This window comes from Crocodylus siamensis, chromosome 2, assembly GCF_052110815.1.
Source record: "Crocodylus siamensis isolate JL-2025a chromosome 2, ASM5211081v1, whole genome shotgun sequence".
NCBI classification, from domain to species: Eukaryota; Metazoa; Chordata; order Crocodylia; family Crocodylidae; genus Crocodylus; species Crocodylus siamensis.
Genome location: NC_143396.1, coordinates 284,060,183 through 284,080,750, shown reverse-complemented (window position 1 = coordinate 284,080,750; position 20,568 = coordinate 284,060,183). Strand labels below are relative to the sequence as shown.

Here is a 20,568-nt window from a genome sequence, read left to right as displayed (position 1 = left end):
CAAGATGCTCAAGACGGCTAGATTTTGTTGCATGAATCCGAGTAAGCGATGCAAATTTAACTATAATGACTGCAGGAGTAATAATACAATATCCTTTGATTATGGTTTGGCTAGTTTGTTGTTTTTATTTTATTTTAACTTTATATACAATTAAGGAAATTAGTGCATATTCCAATACTTATGCTTGCTTTTGACTTTGATCTTAAACTGAATAACATAGCGCTAGCTCTGTATCATATTAGTAGGGCTTCTAGTTTCTCTTCAGCTGGAGAAAAATGTGTGTTCTGTTACATGTGATGATGTGCCACACCATTTGCCCCCCCACTTTTCAAAATCATAGATCCACCCATGCCTACATGCAAGATCATAAGTTATAACGCACATGACAGCAACAAAGTTACTTTTTTGTCAAAGACAAAACCATAGCCAACATTTTACCGTGCATCACTTCCCAAAAGCCTATGTAAGGGATAGGCAATTTCCAGCACAGGTGTCAGAGCACACAAAAAGGTATTGCTTGGCATGCACCTTGGAGCAGACAGTGGGAAAGGGGCCAGGGCTGTGCTGTCACAACAAGGATCAGGCCCCTTGCGACTCCTCTCCTGTCTGCCTCTGGCATGCCAACATTTTACAAAAAGAGGTTATGGGTGTTTTTGGCACTTGGACCAAGAACCTTGCTGACTCCTTGACCTATGTTTCATTTTAAAACCCAGTTATAACATCATGCAATATGTTGCTAGCAGCATGAGGGCGCTCTTCATTTCAAATACTACAGCACATTTTTCTCTCCCTACTCCAAGTATGCCATACAGTTTAACACAATATTCACTGACAAATACGCATGGGTACCCAGCGTTTGCCTGGAGACTGCCCTGGTGATGCGTGTGAGACAGACTGGTGTTGCGTTCCCACATCACAGAGTCGCTCACAGAATAAAATATCAGTCAAAACTGAGAAGTCTGGATTTCTTTGCTAGGACTTACGCTTCCGACCAATCTGAGATATTTAGACTGCCCTGCTCTTCCTGAAAGTCCTGTAGCAGTTTACACTTGTTCACACTCCTCCTGTCCTCAAGCCACCTGAATGCAAAGCCATCTATAGAGGCATGCGAGTCCTAGTACCAAAGAACAGTTCATTTTTACTGGGGATATTCTAATTTAGCTGTTTTAACCATATGCATGGATCAGGAAAGAGGCTGTGGTAGAGGTGTCAGGAGGATTTAAGTCTGGAGCACAGTAAAGAAGAGATCAGTTCCACAAAGGAAAGTTACCACTTAATAGATTCTCATTTCTAGATCCTGCCCCTATCAGAGACATTCACACCACAGTGAGAAGCAAGAACAAAAAAAACAGTGTGGGAGAAATAAATCACAAACAGGGGGAAAAAAATCTCCTCTCCCTTATGATTAGTAATGTTTATTCTGGTGCTTCTGCTTGTAATAGCTTTCTGCTGAAGGCTGCTGCTGGTAAGGCTAAGAAATCAAACCTCTCATGACCTATAAAAGATGTTCCTGGATGATCAATCGGTAGTATCGCAGGTTTCTTCTTGGGTGGCTCAGAATAATGAAGTGGAATGTGCTGAGTGAGTGAAGCTCCTCTCTAGAGAACAAAGTTATACAGAAATGAATATTCATTGAGGGCACAGAGCTGGATCTACACAGTTGTGGAAGAGTTGCACATTTTCAGCCCTATGCATTTAGGGGGGATGAAAACACATTCCTGAAGTGGCTAGTTCTAGTAATAAAATCAACTGTAGCAGGTCCTTTTTCTTCTAGCATGCACCAGGCACTTTCCTTTGGACACTGAGTACTATTGTATAAGGGAAGCTAGTAAGATGCTCTAAAAGGTACGGGGGGGAAAAAAAGTTAAACTTAGGTAAAACATTTCTCTGGAGGATTCATCTTCATGAAATTAGCCTCCAGGGTCATGTCTTCCATGAGCGCAGATCCTAGAAACTCTTCTTGCTAACGTGAGGATGATTACAAAATATGTCATTAAGAAGAGCAAACACAAAGGGAAAGAGATGTCATCTACCAGTGACAGACAGTCTAGTACAGGAGCAGGTTATCTCCTGGGATCTCCCTTCTCCTAAGTATAGGACAGCCTAATGACTGCGAAGGCGCTTCAGAGGTCTCGGTGATTTCCACAGTGTCCGGCATCTACAGAGTTTCTGGATGATTTTGTGAGAAAAAGAAACGATAGGTGCTGCCTTCAAATGCTCCTCCTAATACTGGAAGAAATGCAAAGGCATAGGGAAGCAATCTTTGGTCTCTTTGCCGTGGAAAAGAGCCTTGCCTTTTACCCGTTGACTGTATATACTGGGTCTATGGGGATAGCCTTAAATCCCTGGATATCAGCTGAGATATTTCTGAGTCCAACAACCCTCCTGTCCAGTTGTATACTCAGTACCCCTTTTATGTGGGTCATCTGATAGAGGTCAAAGTACAAGACAGTCAAGCTCCCAGGAGCATCTGCACTGATACTGCAAGGAAAGAGCCTCTTGATTCCCACTCGGTCACTGACAATGGCTACGCTTGTCGTATCTGCTTGGATCAGTACGTGCTCCTGTTTATGCTGGAGACCTGGGTGACAGCCTGACTATGGTCTCTCCTGCAGGTAGTTAAACCCTGACCTCAAACACATTCCTTAACTTTTTGCTTGCCTCTGGCGAGATTCAAATCCTGAGCAGCTGGCGCCCTGGGTCCAAGCATAACATGGGCTTCTCACTTTCAAGTGCATGGTAGGTGGGATGCATCTTGCCCCTTGGGCCTATTTCTGGGTGAAGCCCAGCTATAACCATGCTGAAGAAAGGATTTCTCACTCCCACATCCAGGCTACACGCTGCTGTTTTAAAGAGAGCTTCTCTATGTGCAGGTGGGGCCAGCCTTTGGCTTTGCTGGAGTCCGAACACAGAGCTTTGGCTTACAGGTGTGTTCACCTTAGCAAGCTCCTGCCCTTCCTCCTGGGAATCAGGGAATATAACATTTTGAGTAAATCCCAAAGTCAACAACGTAGAGTCATTGCCAGGCCACAGAGTTTACCGCAATGGTTATGGACCTACCCATTCACCTTTTTAAATCAACATGGATGGGAGAGAGGGAAGGGAGGAGCAAGGGCATCTCAGGCCAAGGTTTTCAGAAGTGATCAGGTAACTGACGTGCCTCCACTTTAGGGTGTCCTAAAAAGGACTGATTTTCCGAAGATGGTTGCCAGTGGAACAGCTCGAAAATAGCCTCAAAGCTGCTTCTATCTTCCTACCTCTTCAGGAGATTTGGGAAATCAACTGCTTCAAACAGGAATGAGCAAACTCTTTGCTCGGGATGCAATGAAGGGCTATAGGTGCGACTGTGCTGGCATCAAAACTCTGCAATATAGTTAGTGCTTACACAGCCTCTTCTACACAGCCGGTTGTGGGTCCAGAACACCAGACTTCCCAGCTATGCCATGAGCTTCCCCCTGCCCTGCCTCTGGGTGGCATTTCCTACTTCTCTCTTTTTCTGACGGAGGAAGGCAGGCAGGGCAGGGAAGCTAAACAACTGCTCAATTCGTGCTGCTACAGGTCAAAATGGGAGCAGAGTGGCCAGCCCCCGAACCTCTGATGAGTACAAGCCACCCTCTACATTTTCAGGAGTCAAAATGTTTCAGACTGGGAAAGAGGTCAGCAACCAGAAAACTCTTTCAATTTGAGTGAATATTTATACCAAGAACAACATGACAAGCACATCTTCTGAACAAAGACAACAGCTTGACACATTTCAACACTTCCGCTTTGCCAAAGCTTGCAATCAAAAAAGAAAAGCCCAAGACTTTCACTTCGGAGGAGGATAATTTAAAAGCGTACTTTGTAACCTCTTATTTTTCATTTCTCGGTGCAATAGCCCGCTGCATTTGTACTTCACTGATTAGTACGTAAAAAAGGCAACTTCTTCAGTCACTGTCCCTGCTGGATGTTGACCTTAATGAATACACAGCGTTCATTTTCATATTATTTCAAAACTACTAGTATTAGTTTAGAAAGTGACCCCATTTACCAGATTGAACGTCCCATATTCTTCTCTGAGAAAGTGGGTTAAAAATCCTTTGAAAGTCGTCTGGTCTCCCCAGGTCCATCGTGCACGACTGAGGTAGGATGAAACAGGCAGATAGAGATAAGGCAGCAAACCAGCCAAGAAGCAGAAACCCAACTTCAGCAAATGGCCTAGCGACAATTCCTGCACCAAAAATGTGTCAGATTGTATAACAATGTTTATTTCAGCTCAATCACGCTGGAACTTCAAGAACAGATAAAGAAAAACATCAAATATATTTACGTAGAGCTGATCTCTCAATTTATAGTAAGTCCCTACAAAATGCTATGTTAAACCTTACGATTTTGTGGATTACGAGGAAACTGCATCAAACTGATCTCCTTTGCATGGCAGGGTGGAATTTAAGTGAAGCAAATAATATTAGCTAGGACTCATGAGTATCATATTCATTGCATCTTTTACATTTAAATCATGTCATGACATGCATAGATGGCTAAGGCACTGCAAGGCTGAGATAACCCACTTTGCAGTGATTAAGAGTTGGCTAGTATTCCATCTGGCAAAAAATGCTGCTCCAGTATAGCTGCTTGCATCATCACCATGATCAGGAGTTGGTTCTGCCATTTACTTTATCATGATTACACTGGCTAAATTGCTTAGGATAACTTTTGGAGTGGGATTTTCAAGACTGCCTAAAGAATGTAGGCACGCAAGATTTTCAAAGGGACTTCTGTTTATAACTTTAAGTGCTTTTGCAAATCCTACCTGAGAATATTTCATGCTCGGTTTGTCATTAGCAGCTCAATGAATCAACGCTATTTCCTTTAGTGTTTGGGTTTATCTTGAAAAGACAATCTTCAAAAATCAGTTTCCACAAATAGAAAGATAGGCTTAAAGGTTGGTAGCTTAAGGCCCTCCAGAATGAAACAGTTATCTTGGAGGATGTTTTACTAAAGTTGAGAAACTAGCCTATCATGGTTTTCTGTAGCACACAACTATGGAATATCAAAAGTATTCCTGCAATATGTTACATCTGCATGCTATTCCTTCTACTGGGATCCATGGAGCACTCTTCCTCCTCTTCTCTGGTTAAAAGGGACTGTTTCTCGTAAATATACTGAGATGATGGTTCATATTCGCCTCATCCGGGGCTTTATAAGTAGTACTGTCCAAAAGATGCAAAGCCTATCTACCGGATCACAGACTGGTTAAACAAATGGTCTTTGACACAACTGAGGCCTGACCCATCAAACAGCGGGCACAGACTGGTAGCTGATGAAGGGATCAAAGGCACAATAGCAATGTGCTCCATAATCTAACACCATATTAAAATGGGCAGGCACATTTACAGGAGCTGATGTCTTTTGCACTGCATTTGCCCCAGCCAGAGACCATGAACTACAGTAATCCAGTCTGGAAGTGATGAATGTTTGATCTGCAGCTGGATCTCGAAGAAGGAAGTCACATTTTCCTTGCAAGCTGGAGGTGAGGAAAACAATGGTTTGCACCAACGATGCTACTAAATTGTTTAAACTTAGCGATGAGTATGACAGAACCGTGAGCTCACATCACTTTGACACACAGAGGACTGGAGACTTTGATGGAAAGAGAAGACAGTCGTTTGCTTGCTTTACTTAGATTCAAGCCGAGTTTGATCCAGCTCCTCTTCATCTGAAAGCTAATTTCTTCTAAGTCTGTGACATCCTTGAGATATGCACTATGGTGAGGTTAGTGTGCTGATGACCAGACTCCACAGCATCTTACAGCTTCGCCATCCAATGCCAGACAGATATTTCATAGACATTAGGGCTGGAAGGGACCTCGGAAGATCGAGTCCAGCCCCCAGCCCGAAGGGCAGGAAGTCAGCTGGGGTCATAGGAGCCCAGCAAGATAAACATCCAATTTTCTCTTGAAGGTGTTCAGAGTAGGTGCTTGAACCACCTCCAATAATCCTCCTCCTCCTAATTTTTATCACACTGCACTAGACTTGTTCTAATTTGTCCACATCTTTCTTGGGTGCAGTACTTCAGGTGAGGCCTCGTGAGTGCTGAACAGAGCAGAAGAATCACTTCCCTTGACTTGCAAGTCACACTCCTGTTAATGCAACCAACCTAAGATGCTGTTGGCTTTTTCTGTGCGTTTTGCAATGAGTATGCTGTTGGTTCATATTTTGGTTCCGGTCCGTTGCAACCCCAGTTCCTTCTCTGCAGTATTGCAGTCCAGCCATCATTCCCCAGCCTGTATTTGCGCATGTGGGGTGCCTGCAGGGGAGATCATGCTCAGGGGCAATCAGCATGGGTTCATCAAAGGCAGGTCCTGCCTTTCAATGTAGGTGCCTGAACCACCTCCGCTGGCAGACTGTTCCAGACCTTGGGGGCTCGGACAGTAAAGAAATTCTTCCTTATGTCCAGCCTGAAATGGTCTTGCAGGAGTTTATGACCGTTCGACCTTGTCATCCCTCGGGGCGCTCTGGTGAACAAACATTTTGCCAGATACTGACCGTCACCTCTGATAAACTTATAAGCAGCCATCAGATCACCTCTAAGGCTGCGCTTTTCCAGACTAAAGAGTCTCATAGCTCTCATCGAAGAGGATATTTGGAGAGGAATGACTTGGAGGCACTTAAGTGATGCGTCCTAGGCAGCTAATTGTTTCCAAAGCTGCAGAGAGTCCACATAGCGGGGATGCGGTTCTTGTTCACTACCACCATTAAGCATATGAAGACAAATCTTGTAGCTTCAAAGGATCTGGATTTGCATATTGCTGCCATCACTGGCCAGAAGCTGCGAGAGGTGGAGCCCACACTGCTTGTTACCCTTAACTCTTTACTAAACAACAGCCAGCAGCATTTTTTAACATTTTTTTTGTTTAGAGGAAGATCATTGAACATGCTGTCATTCCCATACACTGGATGCATCTACGCACATGCTTTACTGTGGAGCTGACTAATTAGCTCCACAGTAAAGTGTCACAGTCTACACATACACTGGTATTAGGGCACAGTAAACTAATTAACTTCGCTGTAACATAGTACTGTCAGAGACAGCACTACTTTATGGCAGAATAATTAACTGTGCTGAAATGCATGTGTAGATTGTGACCGGGGGCATAAATTGCAACCGGTCAGACCAGCCAGCCAAGGGTTTGCTCCACCTACTGCCAACCCAGGCCTGCTCTGCCCTGGTTTAAATTGCTGCTGTCCTGAGCACGCATATAGATGCTGCGCCCGGAAGCAGTTTACTTGGGCTTAAAAGCTGAAGCAGTTCATTGTGTTGCATTAATTTCACATGTACAATAGATGCACCCAACTGAGGACTCCCGTAACCCTCATTGTGGTACACAAGGTGTTCTTTTGGCAGTTAAAAACACAGGCACCCTGCCCCAAGAAGTCTACTGAATAAATGGACAGCTCTTCAATACTCATGATACTGAAACCTTCCAAGTCCTTTAAAAAACAAACAAACCAGCCCATACCAATGAGATCAGACTAATGGATTCTAATTTTATGATGTCTAAACTTATCAATCAAAACCTTTCTCAGCATAGATTATCACTATGCATACATTACAAAATCAATACAAAAAAGAGCATCAAGGGAGAAAGCAATAACTTGGCATTACAATATGCCCTTAAAAAACACACTAGAAAAATGGCCTACTTGACTATTCTCAGTCAGGAGTAGTTAAGGCACTTACCATCTCTTTGAAAAGCTGCAACAGAACCCACGGTACAATGCAGAGCACGTAAAACACTATGGTGTGCTGATTGCACAAACTAAGCCCACAGCAAAAGGCACCAACTTTAGCTACCTGAAACGAAGAAAGTAAAGTGCAATTATTCTTAGAAGTCGGGAAAAAATATACATACACTGGAAACAACATTAATATGATCTCTGGTCATCTTATAATGAAATGCAGCTATACTACTGGTATTAAACACTTTACATTGTCATAGAAAATGCTACTATTTTAGTGCATTTATGGGTATGCCACAGGTTTTATATAAAAACTATTTAAGACATTTTTAATAAAGTTTATATTCGGCATCAATAGCATCAACTTTTACACTATCTCTAGACAACATAAACAAAGGTGGAATAGCAATAGCTTTGCGTGAGGAGTCCACAATTGACCCCCAGTGCTACTTGCAGTCTATGTACTGCACACAGGTCACAGGGCTGCAGCTGGGACATGGGGTCAGTCTAGCGAACTGCAGGCCAGATTTGACACCCCTGGTCTAGAACGCCAACCTAAGCCCAGACCATTGCTACAGTCAAATGAGCAAAAGCAATTTACATCAGAGCTAAGGATCTGCCCATATATCTTCCGCCGTTCAGCTCTGGCAGGGTAAGTCCTTTGATTTTCTTGCTACTTGGGTACTTTCATGCTGACATTGTAGCCAGAGCTCTGCTTGCTTTGCTAGCCAGCTGGTGTCAGATATGTGAAATATGAATATTCATCCTTCACCCACATGAATATTCATCCTTCACCATATCCATGCAGGATATTGATGTGGGAAATAATATTGATAGCCTGACATTTTACACTGAATACGACTTCCCAACTACCAAAATCACACTGTTTCACTACATACAAAGACCTTCAGACAGGCCTTTGGGATCCAGACAATCAAAAGGGACTGTTCAGTTGGGGCAAGCTAAGTGTCAAGATGCCTTTGAAAAAAAATTAGGCTCCTTAAGGAGCCTCTTAAATTGTACCTCTTAAATACAAAACACTTTCAGATGTACCAAGATATCCAAAAACCTGATGCAACTGAAAGTCACACATGACTGTCACAAACATCTTGGCTGTGATTACCATCACAAATCACAAACCGTAACTTTGAAAATGTTAAGCCACAGCAGGTGCATCTACACATGCAATTAATGCGACTGAATATACGCTGGCTCAGTTTAAGCCAGAGTAAACTAATCCTAAAATTGCTGTCCACACGTGCATTTAAGCACAGTAATTTACTGCGGTGTAGGACAGTACCCGTGTCTGACAGGACTATGCTACACCAGAGTAAATTAATCTACTGCGCACTAATTGTGGCACACACAGACGGTGATGCTTTACTGCACATTAGTCTAATGCACAGCAAAGTGCACGTGTAGACGCACCCAGCATTCTGGAGTTCAGGGGTTATTTAATAAGCAGGACAGGGAGCAGGGAAATGTTCTTAGTGATATTTAGGCAAAAGAAAAACATCCAGAAATGCTAAACTATTTTCACATCCGTGGGATCGGTAAAAAGAAAACACAAGTTCTTAAAAATGATTTGAATGTATTATCTTCTCATGCAATGTAAAATGCAAGCCCAGTCCTAGAGCTGGGGAAAAGGCCTCATTGAATCTGTTTCAGTGGAATGCTGAATTTGATTACATAAAAATATTCTGTAGATAGTCTTTGTTTCTCACAGAAAATATCACCTCTTGGCTCGGGGGGGAGGGGGGGCGGAAGATTAAAACTCACAGACAATATCACCTCTTGGCTCGGGGGGGAGGGGGGGCGGGAGATTAAAAACAAAAAATTTTCTATGCAAAGTCTAACTTCTCTGCAGAGCATTTCAACAAAAATGGGATTTTTCACCCCAAATCACTTTCCCACCTTGCTCTCTGAACAGCACTTAATAGTTTCCATTTTGACACCTGACTATTGGGCCAGATACAAGAGCTCTGCACCTCACTAGAGCAGCCAGGTTTTCAGATGTGCTCAGCACTCGGCAGCTTGCACGGAAAAGGGATGCTGAGCACTTCTAAAACACTGGAAGTTTCTATTTAAATCAAACTTAAAAGGAAAAAAAAAAATCTACAACCCAAATACGATAGATAATATCAAAAACAAAAGAATAGTGCATGTTGTTCAAAACAGGTTACCTTTGCTCTCTCTCCCGCAGTGGAGGCCTCCTCAAAATGTACAGTAAGAGCCAGAAGCAGCCCCACAAACAGATTGTTTAAGCTAAAAACCTCTGCCGCAATGGACCACTGCCATGTTAGACGAGAAAATGAAAACACCCCCGCAGCAAGGATTCCTCCAGCATATGAGCCAGAAAGCCTGCAAACACAGATAACATGAAATCTTCTTTTCCAACAAAAAGAGCCTACTTTATTGTCCTTTTTAAACACACTGTAGCAGCAGAAATTATGACTGCCACCCAGCACCCTTCCAAAACATTATATGGTTAACGTATTGCTTCGCCTAATAATTTCCTTACACAATTAGGAAGACCAGCTATTAACCATGCTATATGCTCTGCAAGGCTGTGGATGCACGTTGTCAATGACCAAGGGCTAGCGTGCCACACACATTATTGCTATCAAGCACAGTGGTAACTTCGGGGATACGTGTCAGTTGAGAACCCCTGATGAGTGATGGCATCATGGGTCATGGTACACCCAGCCAACGAGTCATGCTTTTAACCGGATACTCTTGGCTGGGAGAATCTGGGCAACGGTGCAGACTTAAATTCATCGAGACACTGAATAAAAAGTGGATTATGGATATTCATGACGGATGGCATTAGAAAGCTTTCCTATGGGTGAGCTTTGAGCTTCTTGGAGGGGGTGGGCAAGGGAACACTGACAGCCTGGGAAGGAAAAGTGCACCTCAGTGCTAGGAGCAAGGCCAGAGATGAGAAGGAAAAAAATAGTATAAACTGCAGCAAAGCAGCAAGCATAAGGCACAACAGAAGCAACATGTGAAGCACAGAACAGCTGGACACTTGCAATCTCCCCTGGCAAATCCAAGCCTCACCACAGTAATCCTGGCCATCGTGACTTCCAGATTCGATTAGTCCCTGGGCTCTCCAGGAACGTTCTAAGACCCCATAGTTGCTACAGCTAATACTAAATCCCCATTAGGTGGTATATTACCTCCCCAGGCGGTGGGTAACTCCCCCCCCCGCTCCCATAACATATTAGACCAGCTCTTCAACAGATGCCTTGGCTTCCTACTCCATTCCAGCAAGAGTCCACCGCATTTATTTCAAGCTAGCTAAGAGACTGCCTCCTCCACTCTCACTAAGACAGAGATGAGAAGTGGGGCAGTTAAGATGGCCAACCTTGGAATTTAATCACCAGGGCAAAGGGTGGAAGACCCTTGCCCCAGAAATTTAAATTTCCCAGCTGGGCTGATTGAAGGCATGGGGGCAAAGAGGTGAAGGTATTCTGCTACAAAGCCATGCATTTGAGCCTTGCTCTGAACTCACACCAAAGGCTCCCCCAGTCAACCAAGTTGCAAGGGGGTACCTGGTCATCCGCCCCGGAAACCGAAAGCCAGCTGGACAAGATGCTGGTCACAATGCTCCCTTGCTTGCCGTTGGCCACAGACAAGCGTACCACAACCATGCTTGCCAAGCGAGTCACCCAGACTGGAGATGTTATCTTGGAGTTGGTGTGACCCAGTGAGAATATACAGACATCAAGGGCATGGGATGGGTCTTTACAAGGATGGGGGTTAATTTATTTTGAGGCTCATCACCACATTTGGCCTGTGGTTTTTATGCAGTCAGCAGGTTCCTCGATGCATGCTAACTGAACACTCTGGCTGCTCAGAAAGATTTTCTTAGCTCCTGCTCTAAATAGTTCTTAAACATTTCTAAATAGTTACTGCGCCGATGCACATACAGTTTGAAGGAAGTCACCAATGACGCCACCTTCACTGTTTCACTGGTTAATGACTCATTCAAGCAGATGAGCAGAGCAAGTGTTTGTTTGTTGTTTTTACGGTAGTAACATTGAGGTAAGTGGGAGTGTACAAGCAAGGCCCCACCCCTACCTCACCGATACAAGGGAGCAGAAGCAGCAGGTTGTCACTAAAGGCTCCTTTCCTTGCCAGAGCTAAAGCAACTTGGACCCATCAACCTTCTGGGTGCACAGTAAAGCTAATGGATCTAAGCAGAGGTCAGCTCAGGCATTTGGGGTGAATGCCTTAAAACCCAGGGGTGGCCAACTGTTGGCATGCATAGCCACTATGTGTGACAAGCAGGGACAACAGCGGAGGGGAAGGGGAAAAGAAGGGAGCAGGGTGCAGGGGATCCAAATGGCACTTAAGGAAGGGATGGGGGATAACCTCATGGGACCACTGCCTTAATCCATAAGAGATAGGAGGCAATGTGACTAGTGGACAGAAATACAGGAGACCATTTTATACTCTCCTTATCTGTAAAATGTGGTTAATATTTGTCTCTCTGGAAAGTGATTTGAAACCTACAGGTGAGAGATATTGTAAAACAGCTCCAAATGATGGCTATAATGTGCCGAGACATCTGACTTGCCGTGGCTTGGTTGCAGGGAGAAGGACAAGCACCACTGCTACTTTCATTGCTAGGACAGATTTTTATTCTATTATAGAAATATTTATCACAGACCTGGCTGGTCCCAAATGAGTGCCCTTCACTGTGAAGCTCTTACAGGGTTTAACCATTCCCAGGCCTGTTTGCTTGGCTCAAGAACTTTCCCCTACACTCCCACACCAGCAAACTCAAAAGAAATACACATTTTGTCAAAATACACTTTTCAACACCAAGCCTACAATGGAAGAGAGCACTCTGCACTCCACTTCCCAAGAGAAAATACATACCCCCATTTGTACGTTCAGCAATTGGTTCCTGAAACAGTAACGGCTGCTTTGCACAGTAGGATTGCAGCATACTGGCACAACTGGCTAAAGCTCACATAATCCCTGGTCACCCTGGGCCAAGCTCCCAGATATTAGCTCAGACCTAACCAGTGCTTGAGGTTCTGATGACTTTCTGGATAAATCAATAAAGAATCTGAGAGAAAAATGTGAAATTTTGGACTATTTTTATTAATACCCCAAGTGATTCAAGTGACTCTCAGTCATCACTGTGATGCCACCTAGTTCTCCATGAGTCCTGGGAGGGGAGATACAGAACTCTGAAACCAATTTCTGGGTTCCAGCTGCTAACAAAGCAGGAAGTCATGAAGCTCCTAAAATAATCCCAGCATCTGCCTAAGCACAGGGGCACCAGAACTCACCCAATCAGGATTTTACCATACGGGCTGCCCAGGTACCATGAGCAACAAGTTTGGGTACTACCCGAGGCCTGTAGTGAAAACCCATGAGAGGCACGCTTAAATCTGCTTAGCCCTTTGGAAAGCCCACACTTAAAATGCTCCATAAAGTACAAAACGTCTTTTGCTTTAGAAATAGTTGTGGCAGGGATCAGGGGAAGAGTTTCATAGTTGGTAGGGCTGGAAGGGATCTGAGCAGATCATCAAGTCCAACCCCCTGCCATGGCAGGAAAGAGAACTGGGGTCAAATGACCCCAGCCAAGTGTTCATCCAGCCTTTTGAAGACCCCCAGGGTAGGAGCAAGCACCACTTCCCTTGGAAGTTGGGTCCAGATCCTAGCCACCCTGACTGTGAAGTAGCGCCTCCTGATATCTAGCCTGAATCTACTGTCAGTCAACTTATGGCTGTTATTCCTTGTTACTCCCAGTAGTGCTTGGGGGAACAAGGACTCTCCCATTGCCTGCTGGTCCCCCTTGGCCAATTTATAGATGGCCACCAGATCCCCCTCGGCCTTCTCTTGTGGAGGCTAAACAGGTTCTCGTAGCCTCTCCTCATAGGGCCTGCCTTGTTGCCCCTGATCATGCTAGTGGCCCTCCTCTGGACCCTCTCCATGTTGTCCACGTCCCTTTTTAAGTGCGGTACCCAGAACTGAACCCAGTACTCCAACTGCAGCCTGACCAGTGTCATATAGAGGGGGAGGATCACCTCCTTGGACCTGCTTGTGATGCACCTGCGGATGCATGACAAAGTGCAGTTAGCCTTACTGACTGCATCCTCACACTGCCGGCCCATGTTCATCTTGGAATCAATAATGACTCCAAGACCTCCTTCTGCCTCTGCACTGACGAGAAGGGAGTTCCCCAGCCTGTAGGTATGCGGCTGGTTCTTCCTCCCCAGGTGCAGCACCTTGCACTTGTCAGTATTGAATCTCATCCTAGTCTCATCCACCCACCTCCGCAACCTGTCCAGAGCTAGTTGCTGTCTGTCCCTCCCTTCTAGCATGCCTACCTCTCCCCACATCTTAGTGTCATCTGCAGCTTTGAACAAGGTGCTTTTCACCCCCTTGTCCAAGCTGCTGATGAATATGTTAAACAATGCAGGCCTGAGGACCAAGCTCTGGGAGACCTCATTGCCCACCTCCCTCCAAGTCGAAAGATTCATTCACTACCTCTCTGGGTGCAGCCCTCCAGCCAATTTGCAACCCATCTGACTGCGTAAGCATCGACACCACAGTTGCCTAATTTTTTAAGAGGGAGGTTTTGTCTCGTTTAAAGAAGGGTAAAAATTTACAGGCAGTTTACCTACACAGGCCCTGCTTTCACAGTTTGAACCTGAGAAGAATATGCTTTGGCACAAGGTAATTATTTTGTTTAAAATGATGAGTATGACTGTTTGCAGCACAAACCACTACACCTTTACCCAAGCCACCAAAGTAACTTTCCCTATTTTAAGGAGATGTTCCTCTTCTAAACAGAAGAGTTGTAAATCTGGCATTAAGGGCATTTATACACACGCTCCAGGAGGCGGGGCACACTTTAATTAAAGTGGCTACAAGAACCGCTCTAATTAAAATGCCCAGAGCGTCATGTGTATTGGTGTCCCCGCACGGAAAAATGGCAGTAGGGGTGCTTTAACTAAAGCTGAAATGATCCATCAGACTTGATTAATTGTTCCAGAAGACTTGATTAATTGACACATGTTGGAGCAGCCTCAATGTAGGTAATTACAGTGCACTGGAGCAGCCTCAACGTACATACGCCCTGTGAGTTTCTATGTCTAAGGATCAATTCAACCGTCTCCTATCAAGCATATGTTAAAAGCTGTCACTGCAAACTGAGTGGGTTATCAGAGTCAACCCTTTCTATGTAAGTTCACCAGTCTCACAGGACTCTGGGGATAAAACTCTGCTTTTAGTCACATTGTGCAATTCCACTGCCTTCAGTTCATGTTCTTGGTGACACCCACATCACCTCGGCAGATTCTGATTAGTTTTCACACGTGTATCCAACCACCACTTTGTAAATGACTTGGTGGTGTCCTAGAAAAGGAATCGAGGAAAAACTAGCAGGTAGGAAATTAGTAGATACATCTCCCCGACACAAACAGCAAAATCCTTTTCCCTTGAACACATTTGCTTGCTCACACCTTTTCTCTGCCTCTTGTCTATTGAGGGCTCAGTGCTACAGTGAGCAATATAGACCCCAAAAGAGATCAAGGAAGCTTCCACAGAGGGCTGGGGGGTAGGAGGGAGGTCTGCTTGTTGCAAGTTTACTGCAGAAGCAGCTTCTTTGACCATAAACCCTTCAAGGCAGCAGTTGCCTTTTCCTTGTGAGTGTGCATCTGAAGAGCACACAGTGGTAAGGGCCTCTCATCACTAATGTACCTCAAACTTAAAAATAAATTATTTTAGAAAAATGGCATTTTACACAAGCACTTTTTAGAGTGGGACTGACATTGAAACTCCACACCATTAAAAAAACAACATTTGATTAAATGATGAAGGCATTCTGAACAAAAGATCTTTCTACCACCAATTACATAGTGAAATGGCGAGTCACCGAAGTGCTACTGAGTGAAGCTGAACGTTGCTCTTTCCATTTTGACTTGCCATTTCTGATGTGCCAGGCCAGCAATGCTGAGCTGCTGGCAATTGCCCCCCAGTGGGCAGAAACACCTGTCCAATCTGGAAAGAAGTCTGGCCCAGAGGACTCACTGGTCCTGGTGCTCTCACTTCCCCAGCTGTTAAGGATGTGGTGCTCAGATAGAGAGGGGCACATGAAGGGGCAGATTACAGGTATTAAATAAACCAGGGATCACGCCCAGTCCTCAGTAAGGTAAGCACACTCCTCCTATGGGAACTGAGCTGTAAAGGGAAGGGGTCATAGCCTGACTGATGCTAATCTGTCTCCTTGTATTTGTGGCCGGATCCTTTTGAAGACCCTCATTTAAAGCACTAACTCTTGGCTCCTACGAGTCTTTTATCTAGAACAAAGACTTGACCAACCTTCCAATCACATTTATTTGCATCTTGTTAAGTGATGGATCCTTCTTTCGAAGACATTTAAACAATTCCATTAAAACCCAAATTAAATGAAGTGGAGGGAGAGAAAAATGAGAGTACAAACACTGCTGTGCACAGAGCTTTACAAGACCTTCAACATGAGATGAAGCAGCTTGTAATTGGTATAAAAAGCCAAAGAAACCAGTGTCACTATCATGGATGAATGGAGTGATGCAGTCAAAGCAGTGGAAAGGGACGATTTTAGGAGTAGCATTTTGAACAATTTGGAGAAGAACAAAATAGGAAACAAGGCGGCCAAGGAGGAGATGGTGGCATTAATTCAGGTGAATGATGAAGGCTCAGGCAGTACTCCAGGGGCTGGGATGGAAGATAGATGTATAACATGGAGGAAGGAGGACAGGACCTGGATACTGAGAAGAGGTGAAGACCATACCTTGGATGAAAGCATGAGTTGCCTAGAACACTGATAGGTCAACTTTTTCCCATAGTAGAAATAAAAATAAAAACCCTTGGCATCTCAATCCTGACCCAATCCTTGTGTGTACAGCAACTGTTCTCTGCTTGCCTGCCAGCACAGAGAAGCCACAAAGCAGGCTTCCAAGGGATTCCTGGCACAGGGGTGTCCTCAGCTGGCACTGGGCAGAAGGATGAGGGTAAGCCAACCTCTAGGGAATTCACTGCCATTCCACGCAGAAGGCAATGTCCCCTAGCCGATAGCATGGAGAAGTGCAAGGTACTCACTGGGAACATCCTGAGTTGGCCACATCCATTCCGGGAATAAGAAAGTGTCTAGCTAATGCTTTGCTAAAAGAGTTTTCATAGAGACTGTGGTTAACCTTCTTAGAAACAATGTGAGTGGAGTTGGCTGGGCTGGCCTGGAAGTCTTTTGGGCTTCAAATAACTAGTCTCCCTTAAATGTAGGGCAAACTGAAGGAGTCTTTCCCCAAATCCTAGTTACTAATGAGACCAACTCCAAAAGCTTTTTATCAATCATCTAGACAAGAAGTCATGAGCAGAACTACTGGAGGTGGGTAGAGCACCACCCTTGACAAGTTGAGAGCATCAGAGACAGGATGGATGCAAGTTTAAAGCTGTCCATTCAGAAGTGTTTCTTGCTCCCGATGTTTATCATTTTTCCACTTACATTTAAATATTTTGCTTTTTTCAGACACCAAGGGACATGGGCAGTCCCCTGTGACTTGCATTCATAAAACACAAAGATACTATGAACTGATTTAAATAAAAAATAAAGCAAGTCACTGATTTCAATAATGACTACATCACCCAACAGAAATCCTTCATTTAAACAACCAATTTTAATCTTGTTCTGCTTTGTCCTTTTTACTTGTTTTCACAAAGCAAAGGTATCCTTATTCTTTGGTAATCATTATATACAACAGTTTGTAAGTAAATATGGCCTTTATACTAAATGTGGTACTACTTTTTACCAGACAGAATTGTATATTAGCTACATTATTGTATGAATAAAAATGTAAATATCAAGCTAATTTTTTTTGTTAGAAAAAAAATATGAATTACGTTTCTTACTTTGTAGATTTTTTTTTAAACATACAAGGCAAGTCAAACCACATTTAGGTGGAAACTCAGGTAAGATGCCTCTTATTAGTTGTATGAAATGACTTTAAATGTACTAGATAAGGAAGAAACAAAGTTAATAAAACACATCTTGTATTTACAACTCATCTGTTAAACAAAGGAAGCTGTACCTGTAGTGAGAAACATGAACAGGTGCTGGTCATCATGTCCTTGAAAGTTTTTGAAATAACAGAACTTATCCTTACACCTTGTTTTTATTCACAGACTAGAAGAAGAAACAAGCTTTCCAATTTGTTTCTTTCCAAATCTCAGTTGATTTACCAACTTCAAATAAATGAGTTTATGAAAATAGCTACCTGAATTAACTGAAAAGAAGACAAAAGTCCTCTTCACATCTGCAGAAAAGGCCATTGATGTCTAAAGTTGGCCCAGCACTTCAAAAGCGTTAAGTCTAGGTGCTTCACCGGTGAATTCCACCGGTACAGTGGTTTGACTTCCTTTAAAATGTTAATAGCAAACAAACGACAAAAAACAAAAACAAATGTGGTTGAATATTTCTTATTTAAATTTTAATTATTTTAATAGATCAGTGAATCCAGAACTTTATAAAGGTTGGCATAATTTCCAATTTAAACATACCAGATTTGTAAAGTATTTCTATCGACAAAAATATTGATTTCTTACATTAATTTTTATCCACCCAAATGACAGAAGTGGCAAGGGAAAACAGAATAAAAAGATGGACCAAACCATTTTACCATTGCAACTGGTACAACTCCAATGGAAAAGCTAATGACCCAACAGGACTAAAGAAGTAACAATTCTGGTTGTGATACCCTTCTAACAGAGGCAAGCTGAAGGTCTGACTATACCTACAACAGGTGAGCTTCTCATTAATTCAAATTCACCGTGCTTTCTACCAAGGTCTTTGAATTTCTCATTTCTCTTTTTCCAATCCCAAATAAAAAAAACATAAGCAGCATTTGTGTTTCAATGCTGAAATAAGGACTATTTTTAAAAGGAACTGAACATAAAACATGATTTCATCATCATTAGTGATACAAATAGTCCAGAAACAGGACCTCTTTGTCTAAGTGCCTGTCACATGCCCATCTAATCACAAACACTTATTTAATGACAAAAGACCGTTTCTACTGCTCTTAGAACTGAAGAGCTAATATAGGTACCGCAGGGAATATTCAAGTAGACTATTCTTCCTTGAGTATTTGCAGTTGAGCAGCCACTTAATTTCTGACTGCCACTGCTGTCACTTGTATTGCGTGAGGAAGTAAAAGGGAGAAAGAACACAACTTAATTTTTATATTGTAGGCTGAATCTTCAGCATCAGCAGAAAAAACATCATTTGATGTATAAACTGAGCAAATGGGAGAGACCAAAATTGTATTTTTAAAGCCACTACACCATCATAACGTTTTCAAAAGGAAACATTTTCCATAGCACAAAGCAAATTTTAAAAGTACCAAAACACCACAGATTACAGGAACAAAGTATTAATTTCATCTGAGTGATCTATCATCAGAATTTGTCATTAGACTCCTAGCCAAGTTATCCAGAGAGGTAATAAGCCGTATAAAACTGAATCATAGATTTATAGAAGGTGAGGGTCGGAAGGGACCTCAGGAGGTCACATCTAGTCCAACCCCCTGCTCAAAGAAGGACCATCCCCAACTAGATCATCCCAGCCAAGGCTTTGTGTGGTCAGGTCTTTGTGGACACAGGACTCCAGATGTGGCCTCACCAGTGCTGAATAGAGGGGAAGAATCACTTCCCTAGTCTTGCTGGCAACACTCGTACTAATGCAGCCCAGTATGCCATTAGCCTTCTTGGCAACAAGGGCACATTGTTGGCTCATATTCAGCTTCTGGTCCACTGTCACCCCCAGGTGCTTTTTCGCAGAATTCCTGCTTAGCCAGTCCCCAGTCTGCACTAGTGCATGAGATCGTTCTGTCCCAAGACCAGGATTTTGCACTTGTCCTCAGGAACTTCATGAGATTTCTTTTTCATCCAATCCTCCAATTTGTCTAAGCCTCTCTGAACCCAGGAAGGCAGCAAGGTAGGGAATAGACTACCTGAATCCAAGATGCATAGGCCTTCATGAGCAAGACCTTACTGAGTCTTTTCATTGGCCTCCAAATACCTGAATTGAACACCAGTCTATGTTTTCTAAAGCTTCCTGGCATCAGAAGGCGGAAGGATCCTACACTCAATGAAGGACTGAAGATACTCTGCTCACTAGGGGATTTTTGGTTTGCTTATCATTGAAGGCTTCATTAAGGAAAAGGCAGAAGACAGAGAGGCCGGACAACGAACTCCTCTGTCAGCTGTGCTTACAGCAGGAGTTGGACCAGATGACTTTTTGAGGTCCTTTTCACTCTTATTCTTCTGTGAGCCTATTTACTTAGAGCGGACGAGTTAAAGGAAATACCACTGCAAGAGCTTCTGAGCAGTGCTTTAACAACGTGGTTCATCCATACAGGCATTCATGCCTTGTACTCTACATAAACTACCAATAAGAAAGGACTGTGATGATAGTTTCTAACCTGTGATATCATTAAATCTTGGCCCACTGCCTCAGTGGCTATGTCAGAAAGAAGGGGCACATTATTTTCGCCGACACGTGCCAGAGACATCCACTGACAGCAACTGAAATTCTGGATGGAAACCTGAACGGCTGTTGTTACCAACCTCAGTGGGGTCAGGTTTTCACCCTGAGTGCATAAATCAAGAGAAAGTCGGTTTCTGGGGGGGAACCCCCACTTAACTCAGGTTATTTCCATTCTTGCTTGTCAAAAGGAAACACGCAAACATTTCAGGAGCAAGGATGCAGACCATGATGTCAAATGCATGCCCAGGAATAACGGTCTTGTTTTTGTCAAGAACTTAGGACATTCAGAAAGAGCTCTGC

General features: G+C 43.5%; 1 protein-coding gene across 3 annotated transcripts in view; it reads right to left on the bottom strand.

Moving 5' to 3' along the window:
* The window catches only part of TMEM260 (transmembrane protein 260), a 51,192-nt gene that overhangs the window by 14,669 nt on the left and 15,955 nt on the right, over window positions 1–20,568 (bottom strand). For all 3 annotated transcript variants that reach the window (XM_090034264.1, XM_090034265.1, XM_090034267.1), the window contains exons 4-6: window positions 9,905–10,082; window positions 7,723–7,836; window positions 4,031–4,210 (exon numbers count right to left, since the gene is read on the bottom strand). In XM_090034264.1, coding sequence (XP_089890390.1) covers window positions 4,031–4,210; window positions 7,723–7,836; window positions 9,905–10,082 — 472 coding nt within the window. The remainder of the gene's footprint in view (window positions 1–4,030; window positions 4,211–7,722; window positions 7,837–9,904; window positions 10,083–20,568) is intronic.